The sequence below is a fragment of the Hippocampus bargibanti genome, linkage group LG05 (assembly GCF_051943395.1).
Source record: "Hippocampus bargibanti isolate YZ-2025 linkage group LG05, ASM5194339v1, whole genome shotgun sequence".
Classification (NCBI taxonomy): Eukaryota; Metazoa; Chordata; class Actinopteri; order Syngnathiformes; family Syngnathidae; genus Hippocampus; species Hippocampus bargibanti.
The window spans coordinates 30,814,135-30,835,204 of record NC_142738.1 but is presented as its reverse complement, the minus strand read 5'-3'; the positions used below and the strand labels follow the sequence as shown (position 1 = coordinate 30,835,204).

At 43.9% G+C, this 21,070-nt stretch overlaps 2 protein-coding genes across 4 annotated transcripts in view; one reads left to right on the top strand and one right to left on the bottom strand.

Moving 5' to 3' along the window:
- The window catches only part of gins3 (GINS complex subunit 3), a 24,879-nt gene extending 13,807 nt beyond the window's left edge, over window positions 1–11,072 (bottom strand). The window contains exons 1-2 of the mRNA XM_088995710.1: window positions 10,971–11,072; window positions 10,703–10,762 (exon numbers count right to left, since the gene is read on the bottom strand). Coding sequence (XP_088851836.1) covers window positions 10,703–10,762; window positions 10,971–11,051 — 141 coding nt within the window. The 5' untranslated portion in view covers window positions 11,052–11,072. The remainder of the gene's footprint in view (window positions 1–10,702; window positions 10,763–10,970) is intronic.
- Window positions 1,051–21,070, top strand: LOC148898512 (uncharacterized). Of its 3 annotated transcripts, XM_088995705.1 has the most exons (4): window positions 1,053–6,388; window positions 18,691–19,113; window positions 19,222–19,331; window positions 20,303–21,070. In XM_088995705.1, the coding sequence occupies exons 1-4, from the start codon at window positions 6,262–6,264 to the stop codon at window positions 20,309–20,311; spliced, it is 669 nt and encodes a 222-aa protein (XP_088851831.1). In that variant the 5' UTR covers window positions 1,053–6,261; the 3' UTR covers window positions 20,312–21,070. The 3 variants fall into 3 exon arrangements, with proteins under 3 accessions (XP_088851830.1, XP_088851831.1, XP_088851829.1); XM_088995704.1 differs by having other exon boundaries at window positions 1,051–6,388; window positions 19,222–21,070; XM_088995703.1 differs by having other exon boundaries at window positions 1,055–6,388; window positions 18,691–21,070.

Sequence of the window (21,070 nt, the reverse complement as noted above, 5' to 3'; positions counted from 1 at the left end):
GCCCTCCCGCGGAGCATAATAATAATTATTATTTTATTGTATTATTCTTTGCTGCTGTGAAATGTAAATTTCTCCACTGCGAGACTAATAAAGGCAAATCCAATCCAATGTCCACCAGAGAGCGATGACGTGCCGTGCCCCCAATTGGTTCGGCGGGAAGCGTCTCAATCCATTATCTAATATTATACAGTGGTACCTCGGTTCTCGAACGCCTCACAGTTCGAACAAATTGGTGTTCGAACAAAACTGTCGCTGTCAACTCGCGAGTGACAGGAGCAAAGAGGTTGTTTCGGTGTTCGAAAAAAATCGGTTTTCGCACAGGGTCATGGAATGAATTGTGGTCGAGAACCGAGGTACCACTGTACTTTGACAGCCGTTGATTCAATGGGGTGCGCTGGCACGGTGTGGCCACTGGAGGGCAATGACGTGCCGTGTTGTGGCCCCGATTCATTCGATGTGGTGCGATGGCATGGCGTGTACACCGGAGGGCAATAACGTCACTTAACCGCTGTTGAATCGACGGAGCGAATCACCCATTGTCGAACTTTGTAACCTGACTTAGTTTGACTTGCTGTTGGTTCGACGGGGTGTGATGGCACGGCGTGTCCACTAGAGGGCGATGACGCCACTTGACCACTGTTGATTCGACAAGGAGTGCCTCAATCCATTGTTGAATATTGTCAACTGACGGCCGTTGATTCAATGGGGTGCGATGGCTTGGTGTGGCCACCCGAGGGCGATAACGTGCCGTGATGTGGCCCCTTTTCATTCGATGGGGGGCGGTGACACGGCATATCCGCTGGAGGGCGATGACATGCCGTGCCGAGAGACACCATTAGCATGTTGAGGTTAGAATGGCCATCGACAAGCATTAGCATTAGACAAGCATGTGGCCCCTGTGCAAAAAAAGAAAAAATAATTGCCCATCCTTGTACATAGACGCTTGGGGTTGACGATCACAGCTTGAAGATAATTAATTGCCTGTCATTTTTTTGGCCTTAACAACAACAAGAATGATGCCATGTTGAAAGCACAGGATGGTCACTCAGTCAGCGAAGAAGCTCTCGCCGAAGACAAATCTAAGAATGCAGAGGCATATGCAGAGTTGGTTCAATGTCTGGACAATAAGAGCCTATCGCTGGTCATGAGAGAAGCAAAACGTGATGGGAGAAGTGCACTGGAGATTCTCCGTGAGCATTATGCTGGAAAGGACAAACCACGGGTGGTGAATTTGTATTGCGAACTTTCCTCAGTCCGAAAAGGCAGCTATGAGACAGTCACAGATTATGTCATCCGAGCAGAGACTGTATTCACCTCATTAAGAAGAACAGAAGAGCACATTAGCGACGGGCTTCAGATAGCCATGGTGCTAAAAGGGCTTCCTGACTCTTACAAACCGTTCGTTGTGCACGTCACCCAATCTAATGACAGAATGACTTCCGGTGAATTCAAAACTAAGCTAAGAAGTTTTGAGAATACCGAAAAGTATGGAAAAGGTGACCAGAGTGCTAACGAAGACAACATAATGAAGACCAGCGGGACTACAAGACCACAAGGGAGAGGGAGAGGAAGGAAAATGGACCTGGCTGATATTGAGTGCTACACCTACGGTAAAAGAGGGCACATGGCCAGGACATGTCCTCGCACTTCCCAGCCGAGAAGAGAGGAAAGAAGGCGGGATACGCCACATCAAGGCCGACGCGGTCGAGGATGAGGCCGCGACGTCATGAAGGGAGCTGCTGACGAGATCGAGTCAGAGCACACATTCTTCTTCAATCTAAATGACCATCCGACAAGTGGAAAAGAGAAAGGCTTTATGGTCGACAGTGGCGCCACAGCACAAATGGTCAACGACGCCACGAATTTCAAATCAGTCGACAAGAGCTTCAAACCCGAGGACCAAATCATTGAGCTCGCAGACGGAACCAAGGTGAGCGGAATGGCAAAGATGAGAGGCAAGGCTTAGGTTTACTTGCTGGACAACGAGGGACGACGCGTGAAGACGAGACTCAGGCAAGCACTCTACATCCCAGCATTTCCGCAGAACATCTTCTCCGTCAAAGCAGCAACAGCGAGTGGACCAGAGGTCCGCTTCAAAGACGATGATGACTGGTTAGTCCACAGGGATAGGACAAAATTCAAAATGGAGGTATTTGGTAGAATGTACTACCTAAACACAATAGAAGAGAAAAATGTTGATCAAGCGTATGGTTGTTATGATATCCAAACTTGGCACAAAATCCTGGGTCATTGTAACTTCGAAGATGTTGCTAAATTAGAAAAAGTGGTTAAAAGAATGTCTATTAGAGGGAAACACAAGCCTAATCAAAACTGTCAAATATGCACATCGGGCAAGCTGACACAGAGCAGGAACAGACATGCAGATGCTAAAGCTGCAACTGTGCAACAGCTAGTGCACACAGACCTGTGCGGTCTGATAGAACCGACAGATAGAAATGGCTACAGGTACTCAATAGCATTCACTGATGACCACAGTGGGATGAGTTTCCATATTTTATTAAGGCGAAGGCTGACACGACAAAGGCTACAGAAAAATTCATAGCCGACGTAGCTCAATATGGAAAAATAAAATTCATCCGATCCGACAAGGGCACAGAGTTCACTGGGCAAGATTTTCAATATTTACTAAGAAAGAAACGTATATCATGGATGCGAATTGATTTCTAACGCTCGTCGGCATGATGACCATTGAAAAAAAATCAGGGCTAATTGGCGATGAGGGCTAAAAATAGCAATTTGTCTTTGCACATCAGTTGTTGACCTCGAGAATAATAATAATCATAATAATCATAGTCATAATAATAATAATAATAATAAAATCTGGGAGTGGTAAGTCTGAGGACAAGTGTTTCTTCTTACTAACCTTTTTAATATATACTTCTTATGAGTATAGTTTTGCTTTTTGATTGTTTGTTGCTTTTGTTGCATTTTGTGTTTGGGAGCCTTTTACGAGCGAGTTGCTTGTTCTGTAGCCACAAAGGCACATAAGTCTTCTTGTGCCCGTCCCAAGCCCGGATAAATACAGAGGGTTGTGTCAGGAAGGGAATCCGACGTAAAAGCTGGGCCAAAACAAACATGCGTAATCATACCTCTGAAGTTGGAGGTTACTAATTCGCTGTGGTGACCCCTTGAAGGGAAAAGCCGAAAGGAAAAGAAGGAGAAGAAGACTAAGAAAGAATGGGATAAGGCATGAGACCAGTGCACCCTACTCGCCCCATCTGAATGGTGCTGCAGAGAGATGTTGGCAAACACTATTTGAGATGTCCAGGTGCATGCTGTACAAACGGCCGCTCAAATTTGCAACAGATGCTACAATAAGCGGCTACAGCGAACACCTTACCAGGCTTTTACAGGAAAGGCACCCAACTTTTCTAACATGCAAATATTTGGCAGTGAATGTTACGTTTCTAAACAGGAAAAAAAGAAAGTTAGATTCCAGATGTGAGAAGGGGATTTTCGTAGGCTATGAAAAGTATAGTCTACCCTATAATGTGTCCTACCCCGAGACAAGGAAAGTCCTGAAACATAGACTGGTGAAATTTTTAATGAAAAACAACACAGATGGTCAAACTCAAACGGGTTCTGACTTGTCGGACGATATTCAGAGTTACAGTAAACCATAAAGGAAAACAGACCGAGTCAAGATCAACTTGAGAAAAGCAAAGAACCGAGTGCTGAAGAGACAGTAGAAACAGGCAATATTCAGTCTGAACAGGGAAGGAGGTTTCCTAAAAGACAAAAAGGGCTCCAGAATATTTAAAAGAGTACATATGTCAAACTAAGTGTGATGATGACAAAACCGAAAATATTGACTATTTCTACAAAGTAACTTATGGTGTACCTAGGAATTTTAAAGAGGCTATGCAATCTGAAAAGTCAAAAATGTGGGCTACTGCAATGGAAGAGGAGATGGAATCCCTGATAGAAAATGAGACTTTTACTCTAACCCCACTACCGAAGGGCAAACAAGCAGTGGGAGGTCGCTGGGTGTATACGGTGAAAGAAAATCCAGATGAATCTGAGACTTGTAAAGCCAGATTTGTGGCAAAAGGATTTGGTCAAGTGGAAGGAATAGATTACAGAGAGACATTTTCGCAGACAGCTAACATGACTTCCGTTCGAGCACTGATGCAGGTGGCTGTGCAGGAAGATCTCACCCAACACCAAATGGACGTGAAGACTGCATATCTCCACACCCCAATGGACTGTGAATTATATGTGGAGCAACCTGAAGGTTTTGAGATCACGTCACAAACAGGAGAATGTTTGGTATGTAAACTCAACAAATCACTGTATGGCTTAAAGCAGTCAGGGCGTAAATGGAACATGGACATGGAACAATCACCTCATAAAGAATGGTTTTATACAAAATGATGCTGATCACTGTGTTTACTGTAGAGAATCAGAAAATGAAAAGGTCATTTTGTTAGTGTGGGTGGATGACTTAATCATCGCGGCGAGTAACGATACCCTACTTAGTGAAGTAAAAGAAATGCTGAAAAGAAGGTTCAAAATGAATGTTATGGGTCCACTTAGACACTTCCTAGGTATCGATTTTAAACAAAGTAAAGGAGAGATCAAAATAACTCAAAAGAAACACATTGAGAGAATGTTGAGAAAATTTGGAATGGCTGAGTGCAAAGTAAGAAGCACCCTTTGTGGAGAGTGAAATTGTCAACTCATCAGTGGGCAGCTTGGATTGGATTGGATTGGATTTGCCTTTATTAGTCTCACAGTGGAGAAATTTACATTTCACAGCAGCAAAGTGATGAAAGGAACTTGATATACATAATGACATGTACCAGACCTGATTTAATCTGGGTTGTTCGCATACTCTCACAACACCTGCCTGAACCAAAACAGCAGCATTGGACTACAGTTAAACAGTGCCTAAAATATTTAAAAGGTACTACAGATCAAGAGCTTAGTTTCAGAAAATGTGAAGGGAAGTTAAAACTAGAGGGATATAGCAGCTGATTGGGCTGCCGATATAAATGACAGGAGGAGCACAACCGGATATTGTTTTCGCCTTACTAAGGAAGGTCCAGCTATATCGTGGAAAAGTAGAAAACAGCCAACTGTGGCGTTATCAACCTGTGAAGCTGAGTATATGGCACTAGCCTCCACAACTCAACAAATAATGTTCCTTGTCCAATTATTAAAAGGGATAGGCAGCAGTAACCGCCACGTACCAGTAAAAATATCTGAGGACAATCAGGGGGCAATAGCTTTGTCCAAAAACCCAGTGTGTAGGCAGAGAAGCAAACATGTAGATATTAAATATCATTTTGTATGGTCTGCGCACACTGAGGGGAAAATATCTATACAATATTGTCCAACAGAAAACATGGTTGCAGATGTTTTTACTAAGGCGGTGACGAAAGTGAAACATGAAAGATTCAAGAGATATTTATTTGGAGAAATGTAAATATTTTGAAGCTTGCAGAGTGTTGCAAATATGTAGGATGTTTTTATTTTTACAACAATGTATTTCTTGTTTCGATGTTTTTCGTGTTTTTCTTTTTGTTTGCTGCATGAAATTGTCAACATGTCTTTGAGTGGGAGTGTTGAGCGTGCGTGTGTGGATGTGTGTGTGAGGCAAAGACATGATTGAGGAAATTTCATGATTGATATCACCTGCGTAACGAGCTGATCATGTGATACACGGAAACTGTGAAGCCTTTATAAACAAACGCGTGCTCAGAATGAAATGTTTGTCGAGTTCGCAGACCTATGATTGACACAGCTGTGCATCATTTCTCTCGTGAGTACTTTCAATCGCTACGAAATGTTACCATTTTGGTTATTGGTAAAACGCTAAGACTGCCGCCAGAATGACTAGCGCAACACCAAAGGTATTTTTTATGATCCGTTTACAAATAAAGCCAGCAGCAACAGCTGATATGATTTCGTATGCTTTTATTTCGGAGGCGGTAAACGGCGTTCACTGTGGTCATATTTCCGGTATGCAGAGTATTCACAAAAGCTTGTGGCAAACTCTGATTGCGCCCAAAACGCGGTCGACACCCGTTGACCAAATTCTTGTCGGCGACGTGCTCAAAACGCCCACTCGGAGCGCCCACCTCTATCTTGCTCGGTTAAAACGTCTTTCGTTGCAGCTCGTGTCCGAATAAAGTCGTCTCGGTGTACGTTGGACTAGCCGCTAACAAAGAGGCCCTCGTGCTCAACGCATCGCTCCGTAGAGATCGTAGGCAAAACGATATAACTGTTGTGTGAACAATGTACGCAAGAAGGACACTAGAAGACGAGAAGGAACTTTGTGAAGAAAAAGAGGACCGCAAGGGAGAACGTCAACTGCTGGACGCCATTTGGAGGATGCAGCCAAGAATCGTTCTTCACAGATTAGGTTGGTACAGAGCCCCTAAGCCAGGGGTCGAGAACCTTTTTGACGAAGAGAGCCATAAAAGTAAAATATTTAGACATGTTTTTCAGGGAGAGCTACACACATGCACGCGCGGGCACACGCACGCGCGGCCACTTTCAACAAAATGTCAATGTATTATTTAAAATAACTTTGTGATAGTACTCACCATTAACATGAATGGTTTACTTTTCCTCATGATTGGTAAAATTCCAGCCAAATGATCAGAATGAAAGTCAACTTGCCGGGTCCGTCGCGAAGTTACTGCTAGCTAGCCTGCACACGGCTCATTAGCTTCCACACTTGCTATCTGCAACATACTTCTCGCAGTAGTATGTTGATGCTAACGTTAACATGGGGCTTGTCACTGACATTCGACTGTTTCATTGTTGTTATTGTTTCATTGCAAATTAGAATCGCGAAACCTCCGGTGCATTCAAGCTGGAGCGTACTGTCTTTTTTTTTTACTCGTGGGGCTCATTTAAAGGGCCGTTTACCTGCTTAAACATGACGGCCAGTATCACCCAATCGAAATTGCGCTTTCCGCCAACCTAGGTCAGTCATCCAATCAAAATTGCGCTTTCCGCCAACTGCAGCCCCAACAGGAAATGAACGGCGAAAAAAACGAGAATATGTATTTAGTTTTATCGGCGAGCCATATGCAATCATCAAAAGAGCCATATATGGCTTGCAAGCCATAGGTTCCCGACCCCTGTGCTATACTGTCCTTGAAAGAGCAAGTTGTTGAACAATCTTACAGGTTGGGAATACTTTGAAGAGGAATTATTGATTCCAAGAAGAGAAGCAGTAGAATTGGTCAATAAATGTCCAACAATTTTACTTTGTCTGTGTAAGCTCTCAGTCGTACAGAAGTGGTCCATCGATGAAAAGGTTTCTTCAGCCGTCATCTGTACTACTTTGAAGGTGTCGGACGTTTCGCTTCTTATCCAAGAAACTTCGTCAGCAAACTAAAGTCTTACTGGTAGTTTAGGCCCTATATAGATATCCCTACTGTCCAGACATGTCTGGACAGTAGAGATATATATAGATACAGTGAGACCTCAACTTACGAACTTAATTGGTTCCCAGACAGAGTGTAAGGCGAAAAGTGTGTATCTCAAAAAAAAATCCCATAGGAAACCATTAAAATGGGAATAATCCGTTCCCGGGTTTCCATAAAATATACTTTTCAACTAAATAAGCCTTAAAACTACACACAACCTACCTTATTCTATGTATAATAAATGCACTATTGTATTGTAACGAAAGAATACACTGCACTGTATAATAAAGTCACTTTATTTACATTTGTGATGGTCATTGATGGCTCTTGATTGACACCTGTTGCTTTCTGACTTGTAAGGTCTTACGAAACTGAGGCATCACATTATCATTCATCATGTTGATGATTCTTATAGCCTTTTCTGAATGGAACTGTTCAATAAAAGCCTGCACATCAACTGTTGAATGGCCTGCTTCTGCTTGTCCTCTTGAATGCAAATCAATTTCTCTGTGTTGATGACCTCATTATGGTCAGCAACAAGCTCCTCGATGTCATCTGCATTCACTTCGAGTCCCGTAGGTGCTGGCAGAGATTTTATGACAACAAAAGGCGCAAGTCCGATGATTCCACGGACGCGAATAAAATGGCACACTCGCGTCTAAAATCACCTCGTGCAAAGCAAACTTTTGGAGCACAGGACATAGCGATGCACGTTCAAGTGTAGCAACACAAAAACGTTGGCAAGTATTTGTCACCGCTCATTCAGTTAGACAATGCTTTCCAAACAGCCTAGTCTTAAGAAGTCGTGCGCTATTCTCGAACCTGAACGCACCCCAAGTCTTGGATGATGAGCAGAGTAGAAGTGTACGGCTGGTAGTTTCTTCAATTTATTCATCGTAACGCACCACGTTTGAACTGAGGCTGAACACGAGCCTGTGGTGTTTATTTTCCGATCCCATAATAGTAAAATTATCAGCAAAAAGCTCCAAGTAGGCGATCGACGTGTGCATTCAATGAGAAGGGCTATGGAAAGTAGCGCCGGCTGGAGCGCTGTTCGGTAGTGTGCTACAGCCGAAGATCACTTTCGCCAGATCCGAAGGTCGTGTGCTCGATGGACCGGCCGTGGTGGGTGTGTATTATGAAAATAGTGCTTATTATAAGGCTTAATTTTCATAAATGTGACATTCGTATTATAAGGCGTTCGTAAGTTGAGGTCTCACTGTATAGTTTCTTGGATAAGAAGCGAAACGTCCGACACCTTCAAAGAAGTACAGATAACGGCTGAAGAAACCTTTTCATCGAGAGCTTTACTTTGTGTGAATTAGATTTCCCCTTTTTTATTTTCAATTTAAAAGCATTCGTTTGCTAGATGAGATCAATAGTTTGTAAGTGCAGTGGAACCTCGGTTTTCGAACAACTCACAGTTCGAACAAATCGGAGTTCGAACAAAATATTCTACAAATTCTTGCTTTGCAGATCGAACAACAATCGGTGTTCGAACGCCGGTACGACGCGTGAGAGCATACGCAAGGGTGGGGTGCTGAGCGGCGTACGGGTGTATCGCTCACCTCGTGACCAACTGTTGTCGCTTGTGGACGTGCTGCGTTTTGCTCTAGCGTTTAATATAGGTGTACAAAGTTTTAGCCCCTAACCGTGCCTCAAAAGAAAGAGCTCCTACAAGTGAAAAAAAGAAAAGTAGTGCGTACAACTATTGCATTTAAGAAAGAAATAATCGCAAAATATGAAGGAGGTGTGTGAGTGTCTGATCTGGCTAGGGCAGGGGTGTCAAAGTCATTTTTTTGCCGCGGGCCATATTGTAGTTATGGTTTCCTCTCGAGGGCCGTTATGAATTTGGGGAACCCATTAGAATGTTTAAATCCCTTCAAATATTACATATAGAGCACACATCAAATTAATGAACAACTCGTTTTCAAATCTGAAGTCAAGAATAATGACTTTTATTGTGGTTGACATCCAAAAATATGAAATTTTGGCTCAGATTTTAGCAATCATCATGGAATTTAACAAGTTTGATTTGCTTTCGCGGGCCGAAAAAAATGATGTGGCGGCCCGGATTTGGCCCGCGGGCCTTGACTTTGACACCTGTGGGCTAGGGAATACAGCATGGCGAAATCTACGATCAGTACGATATTAAAGAATAAGGAGGCTGTGAAATCTAGTGATGTGACTGTGGGCGTGAGAGCAAGTGTCATTGGATAGATATTTTAAGAGAAAAGAACATCCTGTAGCCGAGACATCCGAAGCTGTCACGTTCCAAGCGAGAGTGACAGCAGCTGACTCGTCGGAATGTTTGGGATCCCAAAGCAGGTGGCAGAGACGTACTAACCAAGCAGGATGTTCACAAATAATAGAAAACACAGCGAGTAAGAAGGCAGGGGGTGATCCGACCCGCTTACTACGCCAAAAAGCAAATGGCACACGAGGGTGCAAAATGACGCAATCCCGGAAGATGACATACATTTACGGGACGCGGGGAAAATGCCTCGGACCGGATACACTCCCGCATCGAAGGAAGAGTCCAGGTACGGTGGCGAGGTGAGTCAATCATCCGGCATTGGCGAGATGATCGCGAACCGTATAAATGCCCCGTGTCCGTGATTCGAGAATTGACAGCAGGTGGAGGGCGGCCGGGAGAGGCTGCCCCGCCCCCCGCTGTCAACTCGCAAGTGACAGGAGCAAAGGGATGGTTTCGGAGTTCGAACAAATCACCTTTCGAACAGGGTTCTGGAACGAATTATGGTCGAGAACCGAGGTACCACTATATATATATATATATATATATATATATATATATATATATATATATATATACAGTAAAGTCTCGTTATATCGATATTCAAGGGAGTCCGAAAAAATATCGATATAACCGGGACTATCGATATATCCGACCCTGTTTGCATGTAATTTTCTCCGTGCGTGCATAGAAATAGTATCGATATAACCGGGACTATCGATATATCCGATATCGATATAACGAGACTTTACTGTGTGTGTATTTTGGCAATTTGGTCCCGGGATATATATATATATATATATATATATATATATATATAACGGAGTTGTGCACTTAGATTATTAAATTATGAAGGAAGTGACGCAACGGCGCACAGTGTGGCACCATGTCCCTGAACGCATCATAGGCGGAGACTCGGCAGAACACGCGGTGCGCTTGTAATGGCGCACAGTTCAACCCGCCACGAACACTCACGGGCAAATGAAACACGACACAAGAAACTAAATATTGTTCAATAAAAACAAAATGAAACAATTATTACCTGCAACACGGTATGGCAGAAGGGATGCGTGAAGTCGCATGGGTTTCGTCTTGTGATTAACTGCGCAACAGAAAAGCACTATGAAGCACATGTCCTTCAAAGTTCCACTCGACAAAACGTGAATTATATAATGACACAAAAAGTAATCTGGACTCGAAATGAATAAGGGAACTAATTAGATAACACTAGACAGTACAAAAGGGGAAACAAAATAAGATATTGTCATGAAAATGCGCGTTAATCGAGACCATAGAAAATTGCGACTCACCATGAATCTCCTCCAGATTGTTCTGGAAACTATGGGCGGGACATGGTGCCACACTGTGCGGCGTTGCGTCATTTCCTTCATAATTTAATAATTTAAGTGCACAACTCCGTTATGTATGTGTATATATATATACAATGAAAAAAAAAATCCTCGTCTCACCCACCATGGGTGGTGTCTGTCCCCATTTCAGCTCGGGTCCTCTACCAGAGGCCAGGAAGCTTGAGGGTTCTGCGCAGTATCCGTGCTGTTCCCAGCACTGCGCTTTTCTGGACCGAGATATCCGATGTTGTTCCCGGGATCTGTTGCAACCACTCGTCGAGTTTGGGGGTCACTGCCCCGAGTGCTCCAACCACCACAGGCACGACTGTCACCTTTACCTTCCAGGCTCTCTCCAGCTCCTCTCTGAGCCCTTGGTATTTCTCGATTTTCTCATGTTCCTTCTTTCTGATGTTCCCATCACTCGGGACCGCTACATCCACGACAACGGCTTTCCTTTCCCCTTTATCTATGACCACGATATCTGGTTGGTTGGCCATTACCATCTTGTCAGTCTGTATCTGGAAGTCCCACAGGATTTTTGCTCGGTCATTCTCCACCACCTTGGAAGGTGTTTCCCATTTTGACCTTGGGGTTTCCAGTCCATACTGCGCACAGATGTTTCGGTAGACTATGCCAGCCACCTGGTTATGGCGCTCCATGTAGGCTTTCCCTGCCAGCATCTTACACCCTGCAGTTACGTGTTGGATTGTCTCAGATGCCTCTTTGCACAACCTACACCTTGGGTCTTGTCTGGTGTGGTATATCCCTGCCTCTATGGCTCTGGTGTTCAGGGCCTGCTCTTGGGCAGCCAGGATGAGTGCCTCTGTGCTGTCCTTTAGGCCAGCCATCTCTAGCCACTGATAGGACTTCTTGAGATCAGCCACTTCTGCTATGGTTCGGTGGTACATCCCGTGTAGGGGCTTTTCCTCCCATGATTGTCCCTCTTCCAGCACCTCATCCTCTGTTCCCCATTGACTGAGACATTCTCTGAGTACATCATCCGTTGGAGCCTTCTCTTTGATGTATTCATGGAGCTTGGATGTTTCATCCTGGACAGTGGCTCTCACACTCACTAGTCCCCGGCCTCCTTCCTCACGGCTTGTGTACAGTCTCAGGGTGCTGGACTTGGGATGGAACCCTCCGTGCATGGTGAGGAGTTTTCGGGTCTTAACATCCGTGGTCTGAATCTCTTCCTTTGGCCACCTTATTATTCCTGCAGGGTATCTGATCACTGGCAGGCATATATATATATATATATAAAATCCTCGTCTCACCCCTCATGGGTGGTGTCTGTCCCCCATTTTAGCTCGGCTCCTCTACCAGAGGGCAGGAAGCTGTTGATGTTGTTCTGTTGTTGTTGATCTGTTGCAACCACTCGTTGAGTTTTGTGGTTTCTCCTTCTTCAACCCCCGATCGGGTGAGGAGAACTTGCATATTGCATCCACAAAAGTCTGCTGTTTGAATCCCACTGTATATTACATGAATTACGACACGTTATCGCAATTCCAATCACACTCAGACTCACTCGCGTCCGAAAACAGCTGGCGCTTCACTCACAGACAGTCAAGCTCACACAGGCACACACAGGCACCGACACACAGACACAACAGACCCACAGACACAAGGGTGATCAGTCCTTGTGTATTTTCACTTCATCGCCCCTGAGATTTTCCTCTTTTGGTGGCTTTCTGTCTAACATTTCTCTTGCTTCTCTGTACGGCCCTACATACTCATCCTCCTCTTTTCTGTGAAACAACATGGTTGTTTTATCTCACTCCCTACATTCTTGTTCCTGTTTTCTATCTCTTTCCTGTTGCTGCCTCTCCTGTTCCTCTTTTTCTATTTTAACTTGCCTTGCTCTTTTTTTACCTGCCTCTCTGTCCTGCTATTTCTTTTTTTTACGTTGTTTACTTTGCCCTTTTCCCATTTTGGCAATTTGGTCCCAACTATGAGTGCTCCTAGGGAGTCCTAATAGTTGGGGATGTTCTTAGTGAGGTGGTGATCAATGCCTTATTGTGGTAATTGTCAAGCTTCTACCCCGGTGAGGGCGGACAATTCTTGCCTCTGCATCCACAATAAGTCACCACTTACAATCTCACTGTTTAAAATGGAGTTCGAAACCTAGTGGTAATCTTACTCCCATTCACACACACACATGTTCACACACTTAACGCGTTTTCACTTCGCCTAACTCTCTCCCAAAATGCGTCGCCTAACTCTCTCCCTGAATACCGGTATTTTTATTTCACTTCGCCTAACTCTCTCCCAAAATGCCGGTATTTTTATTTCGCCTAACTCTCTCCCAAAATGCCAGAGGACGCACGCCGCTGCCCTTGCAGAATTTAACTGTATCAACAGGCGAGTCTGCCCTCGCGCGGACTTTAACTGGTCTTTACGTTACCTGATAGAGTCTAGAATTGTCAGGGTTTTACACTTCGTCGCCTAACTCTCCCTGAATACCGGTATTTTTATTTCACTTCGCCTAACTCTCTCCCAAAATGCCGGTATTTTTATTTCGCCTAACTCTCTCCCTGAATACCGGTATTTTTATTTTTCGTATTTTTATTTCACTTGTCACACATTCATTCTTTAAGTGAAATATTTTACTCACGTCTCCGTCAACCTTTGGATCCCAGCCCGAGAGGGAGGAACCAGTCCCGAAAAGGGTATTAGTTGCTGTGGCCACAGACTTGCCTGGATGTCTCTCCCATGCTGGGATCCTCAGGTTTTTTGGAATCCGGCTCGAAGGACCAATTTAATGTTAGGGTTAAACCCAAACCTTTTCACCAATTGTGAAAGAAAAACACAAAGACGTGAGAAATGGACTTGCAAGGAGAGTGTTCAGAGACTGTTCCGTAACATTCATCCGACCCACTCTGAAAACAATCTCTGGTCCCCTTGCTTTTATTGAAAGTTTGGGAGTGCCTGGTTACAAGGTCTCAACCGTCTAAAGGGAGGGGGAGCACACCGGCTGAGACTGGCGCAAAACACAAGCATATTTTGAGATAAGCAGGAGACTGTTCAAGGAGACATTCTGTTATTGTGTCTGCACATTCTGTTATTGAGAGTCAGTATGGCTAGAGATAAAGATAAAAAGCTATGTGCGTGTGCAAGTAACCTGGATAATACTGAGCAACTAATTTACGAATATAATGTGACTACATGATATACAATTTTACTCCAACACTGCCCCGAGTGCTCCGACCACCACAGGCACGACTGTCACCTTTACCTTCCAGGCTTTCTCCAGCTCCTCTCTGAGCCCTTGGTATTTCTCGATTTTCTCATGTTCCTTCTTTCTGATGTTCCCATCTGTCGTGCGGCGATACAGCAAGCAGGTGGAAAGAGGATAAAAGTTCACTCAGCCAGATGCAGGAAGGGTATTGTGAGTTTTCTTTATTTGAAGTTGATATCAGTTTTCGGCAGGCCCCAGGTAACACTGCTCTCCAGGTTGTCCTTTGTCCCTCTTCTTCCTCCTCGAAGTGACTGGCTCAGTCTGGCTTTAAAGGTGCTTCACCTGAGCTTCTGGCCAATCAGGTCCCAGCGGCAACTGGCCATTCCCAGGTGGTTGCAATCACCTTCTCAATCAGTCTAAATCAATTAGTGGTCGCCCAACTCTACTGTTTTGGATGGGGAGAAATGTGCACCTTTCTCCCATCCAAAATCCAGAACACACAAAATTATTTAACATTTCTTTTAGCATCATGACATCATTCACCCCCTCTCCTCAGAGTTCAGACATTCTTGTCAAATAATCAGCAATAACATTTGTTGTCAGGGCAGAGAAAGTCATATGTGACAGGTCCTATTCTCCTAGTCACAGCGTATGGGCCCTGCCACTTTGCCAGTAGCTTACTTGATCCCATATGCAACAATATTAACACCTTCTGTCCAGGGTGCCAATCTCTCCCTGATAAATTCTTGCCGTTATTCTCGCTGGAGATCCTCTTCCAGCTTCTGACGTTCTGCATCTTCCGCTTCTTTCTGGAATTCTGGGTTCAGAAACCATGGGAATTGCAGCTTGTCTTAGATGATGAAACTGTGGAGGTTGGGCATGTTAAGTAACCCAACTTGGGAGTTTCTTGTGCGGGACGAAGGTTCGTTGGCCTGGCTGTTCGAGAGTCAGCGCCCCGGGGCTCTTGTCTGAGTCTTAGGCTTCACCACTGGTTCCATCTCACTCTGCTCAGTTCCATCTTTGCCTTGGCAACTGTCAGACGCCTCATGGAAAAGAAGAACGGCATCTTCTTGGGGCAACTCAAGCTTCTGGTTTCCTTGATCCCCTTCAGAACTCTTCAATCCAGTTTGGTTGGCCCATGCTACACAACTTCTTACTCGTCCCACCTTCTTCCTCTCGGCTTCCTCTTATCCTTTCCACTTCAGCAAGGCGTAACGATCCCACCACTGCCACCAATTGTCGTGCGGCGATACAGCAAGCAGGTGGAAAGAGGATAAAAGTTCACTCAGCCAGATGCAGGAAGGGTATTGTGAGTTTTCTTTATTTGAAGTTGATATCAGTTTTCGGCAGGCCCCAGGTAACACTGCTCTCCAGGTTGTCCTTTGTCCCTCTTCTTCCTCCTCGAAGTGACTGGCTCAGTCTGGCTTTAAAGGTGCTTCACCTGAGCTTCTGGCCAATCAGGTCCCAGCGGCAACTGGCCATTCCCAGGTGGTTGCAATCACCTTCTCAATCAGTCTAAATCAATTAGTGGTCGCCCAACTCTACTGTTTTGGATGGGGAGAAATGTGCACCTTTCTCCCATCCAAAATCCAGAACACACAAAATTATTTAACATTTCTTTTAGCATCATGACACCATCACTCGGGACCGCTACATCCACGACAACGGCTTTCCTTTCCCCTTTATCTATGACCACGATATCTGGTTGGTTGGCCATTACCATCTTGTCAGTCTGTATCTGGAAGTCCCACAGGATTTTTGCTCGGTCATTCTCCACCACCTTGGGAGGTGTTTCCCATTTTGACCTTGGGGTTTCCAGTCCATACTCCGCACAGATGTTTCGGTAGACTATGCCACCCACCTGGTTATGGCGCTCCATGTAGGCTTTCCCTGCCAGCATCTTACACCCTGCAGTTACGTGTTGGATTGTCTCAGGTGCCTCTTTGCACAACCTACACCTTGGGTCTTGTCTGGTGTGGTATATCCCTGCCTCTATGGCTCTGGTGTTCAGGGCCTGCTCTTGGGCAGCCAGGATGAGTGCCTCTGTGCTGTCCTTTAGGCCAGCCCTCTCTAGCCACTGATAGGACTTCTTGAGATCAGCCACTTCTGCTATGGTTCGGTGGTACATCCCGTGTAGGGGCTTTTCCTCCCATGATTGTCCCTCTTCCAGCACCTCATCCTCTGTTCCCCATTGACTGAGACATTCTCTGAGTACATCATCCGTTGGAGCCTTCTCTTCGATGTATTCATGGAGCTTGGATGTTTCATCCTGGACAGTGGCTCTCACACTCACTAGTCCCCGGCCTCCTTCCTTACGGCTTGTGTACAGTCTCAGGGTGCTGGACTTGGGATGGAACCCTCCGTGCATGGCTCGTGGAGAGCTGTGAGTTTCTTTAGCCAGTAGGTGTGGACCATATCCGGGCCTGGTGCCGTCCAGTTTTTCATACCTGAGACTCTTCCTTGTATATCTGCCGCTGTGATGGTAACTGGGTTCTGTTCATAGAGTCACCAGCCATTGTGCACTGCTGTTATGTGCGACCTCCTTCTCCCATATATATCTTTCCTATATATATGTATATATAACTGGGTTCTGTTCATATATATATGTGCTCCTATATATATAGTCATATAGCCATTGTGTATATATGTTATGTGCGATATATATATATATATGCCTATATATATAGTATCTTATATATATATATATGTATATATATATATATATGTGTATATATATATATATATATATATATGTATATATATGTATATATATATATATGTGTATATATATATATATATATATATATATATATATATATATATATATATATATATATGTATATATATATATATATATATATATATATATGTGTGTATATATATATATATGTGTATATATATATATATGTGTGTGTATATATATATATATGTGTGTATATATATATATATATATGTATATATATATATATGTGTGTATATATATATATGTGTGTGTGTTACTTTTGTTTGGGTTGTATCAAGTACTTTGAAGACTGACAAGTAATTTGGAAGCAAAAACAATGGATGGAAAATTAAATAGGGAAAGTGTGGCAAATACCATTCCGAATGAGTGTTGCTGTGCTCTGTGAAAAAGTGAGGAAACACAGACTGCTGGGCCGATCTCCCCTCTCAAAACAAGCAAAACACCTCCCGGCCCACAATGACATTCCCAGTAAAACGTACAACAACCCCTCTCTTGGCCTTGGTGTCTCCCATGATCAACTCAATTCCTCTATGATCCCTCCCTAGCAGACACCTGTTTCCGCATGGATAGGAAACACCTCTCAACAATCTACATGTGGTCATTGTTGCATGTTTTTGCTCCATGTTCTAGTGATAGGAAAATGATGTCCAGTCTTTCCACACAGCACTTTCTTAATGTCTTACCAACTCCCTTTGATCGTGACGCTGCTGGTACTTTTATTAGATTTCATTCATTTTAGGTGTCGGACTCTTTCGACTCCCAAAAGGGGAAATGAAGGATTATTTCAAATTATCAAAGTCAAAAAAGTCAAAGTCAGCTTTATTGTCAAATATGCTAATATAATACCAATTGAATAATAATAATCATTTGTTTAGGTAATCCTCTGCCATGGTATTTTGCTTTTCTCAATGATATGTCATGATGTGCGTCTTAGATAATGTCATGATTTGCGTCTTCCGCCATATTTACTTAGCATGTATAACCTTCTGATACGCAGAGTGAACCAAGTTTGTGAAATGTAAATTTCTCCACTGTGAGACTAATAAAGGCATATCCAATCCAATCCAAGTTTATTCTTGGAGACATCTGTTAACCTTGATACACTGCTTACTGGAAACTTTGTGGAGACAGACTGATAAAAGCTAGGAATTGTTTTGGAAGAATGCCGTCTCGGTGTCGCGCCGTAGTCTTGATACTGCCCTTCTGATGAAATAAATATGTTGTGTGTCCATGATGTGACACACTCGTGATCATGCAGCCATTGTCTGTAAATCATGTGTGTCTGGAATATTCTGCAACTAAACCCTTCGAAGGTACTGTTCATCGACTCCAGCTTTTATTTGGATTACCAAAATACTCATCATCCGATATTAACAAACACGCGGAGGAGAGAAGGCCACTCTCCTCCAACACTGTGTATGTGAGTGTGCAGCACGTCTGGAAAAAGCAGCACTTGTCTAAATGCCTCCTTCATGATCTAAACAGAAACACATTGGCTGCGGGAGGTGGAAGCACCTTGCCAGCAGGTTGTTGGGGGCAAAGCAATTTTTCTACCCCGGCGTCACCAAGGCTTTTCACAAATATCCAATGATGGAAAATTAATGAAATGATAACCATGGATAAAATTAATCCAAGAAAGAAAGAAACATCCACCACGAATGCCATGCTGTTCATGTCACATTTTGAGTGGTAATCTGAAGTAATTTATCTCTGAGTAACTTTCGCCATAATTGCATGTGTGTCTGTCTTTTTGTGTCACGCAGACATCAGTGAAGATGCTTGTCCTGCACGGCTGAAGAAGGAAGAAGAGGACGCCCACGACATTAAAAGACCGGAGGAGCCAGAGCACCCTTGCACCAAAAATGATGACAACAAATCATATGATGATGATGATCAAGATGAAGAGTCTGACAGTGATCTGACATGTCATACTGACAACAAAGACTGCAAATCTTTTCTGTGTGGCAAAATGTTGACTGATCCGAGTCATTTGAAAAAGCATGCGAGAACCCACACTGGTGAGAAACATTTTGCCTGCTCAATTTGTGGCAAAGGATTCTTAAGGAAGGGACTTTTAATTCGCCACACAAGAATCCACAGTGGTGATAAACCTTTTTCCTGTTCAGCTTGTGGCAAAGGATTCTCTGAGAAGGGAAGCTTAAGTACACACACAAGAATCCACACTGGTGAGAAACCTTTTTCCTGTTCAGTTTGTGGCAAAGGATTCTCAAGGAAGTGCTTTTTAATTATCCACACAAGAATCCACAGTGGTGAGAAACCTTTTTCCTGTTCAGTTTGTGGCAAAGGATTCTGTGAGAAGCGCCATTTAATTAGCCACACGATAATCCACACTGGTGAGAAACCTTTCTCCTGTTCAGTTTGTGGCAAAGGATTCTCATGGAAGGTAAGCTTAAGTAAACACACAAGAATCCACACTGGTGAGAAACCCTTTTCCTGTTCAGTTTGTGGCAAAGAATTCTCTGAGAAGGGCTCTTTAAATAGCCACACAAGAATCCACACCGGTGAGAAATCTTTTTCCTGTTCAGTTTGTGGGAAAGGATTCTCAAGGAAGTGCTCTTTAATTCTCCACACAAGAATCCACACTGGTGAGAAACCCTTTTCCTGTTCAGTGTGTGGCAAAGGATTCTCTTACAAGGGCCATTTAATTGGCCACACAAGAATCCACAGTGGTGAGAAACCTTTTTCCTGTACAGTTTGTGGCAAAGGATTCTCTCGCAAGGGCTATTTAATTCGCCACACAAAAACCCACACTGGTGAGAAACCCTTTTCCTGTTCAGTGTGTGGCAAAGGATTCCCTGACAAGGGCTATTTAATTTGCCACACAAGAATCCACACTGGTGAGAAACCTTTTTCCTGTTCAGTGTGTGGCAAAGGATTCTTTTACAAGGGCCATTTAATTCGCCACACAAAAACCCACACTGGTAAGAAACCTTTTTCCTGTTCAGTGTGTGGCAAAGGATTCTCTGAGAAGGCCTCTTTAATGAGCCACACGAGAATACACACTGCTGAGAAGGCTTTTTCCTGTTCAGTTTGTGGCAAAGGATTCTCTCACAAGGGCTCTTTAATTTGCCACACAAGAACCCACACTGGTGAGAAGCCTTTTTCCTGTTCAGTTTGTGGCAAAGGATTCTCTCAGAAGGGCCATTTAATTAGCCACACGAGAATCCACACTGCTTATAAACCTTTTGCCTTTTAAGAATGGTCAAAGAAGTCCAAGATGACGCCCGAGTAGGCAGCCTCAGCAAGTGCTCTCATGAGCCTTGCTTTTTTTGGTTGTTTTTGTCTTGTTTTGTGTTTCTTTTGTCACTTTGTGTTGTTGTGCGTCGTGTGGAACGGATACGGATTGTTTTTCAGCATTTTTGACCACGACATTCATCAAGGAGGAGACTGTGCTGAGCGGTTGCGCCTTTTCGGCAGCATGGATATGCCAGTACTGTTTTTGAATGGGAGGACTGTCGGAGCCATTTGACTGCCATCGCTGGACACCACAGGAGCCATTGTGCTTTTTGCGCCTGTAATGGGCAGCGTCTTCACAGCCCCGCTTGGTTCAGTGGAAAGGTCAGTGCTGTTGGACAGTCTGCGGCTGGATGGATGCATGGCTTGAGGAACCCGTGATAAGAAGAAAGGAGCATCAGCGCAGAGCGCCAACGCGTATGTGGAACTGTTGCGGATTGGAATTGAAGCAGATTTATGTGGAACAGGAGATGTGAGACAATCTCTTTTCGTCAATGGATGCTACAGCTGCGTGTTTGCTTTCAACATTTAGCTTGTAGTCGACGTGCACATTCCACCATGATGTCCCTGATCCACTGGTGGAAAGACGCTTTGATCCTCTCCTCTTTCATCAAGAACTGCTTCATGTCATCACAAAGAGGGTACAGCAAGTCCTGAAGAATGAATGTCTCTCTGTGTCTTTGTTTTGTCATATTGTCTCTATGCTGTCATATTATTTGTTATTTAGTTTTTTTTTGTTCTTTTGACTTCAAGACGGCGCCGCGAGAGTGGCTGCCTTTCCAGCAGCTCATGTATTTTGTTTTTCTACTTTCATTCCTTTCATCACTTTGCTGCTGTGAAATGTAAATTTCTCCACTGTGAGACGAATAAAGGCATATCCAATCCAAA

Coding starts and splice junctions, on each gene's coding strand:
- LOC148898512 (XM_088995703.1), top strand. CDS start 6,262: ATGTACGCAAGAAGGACACTAGAAGACGAGAAGGAACTTTGTGAAGAA. Junction 6,389..18,690: donor AATCGTTCTTCACAGATTAG/GTTGGTACAGAG, acceptor TGTGTCACGCAG/ACATCAGTGAAGATGCTTGT.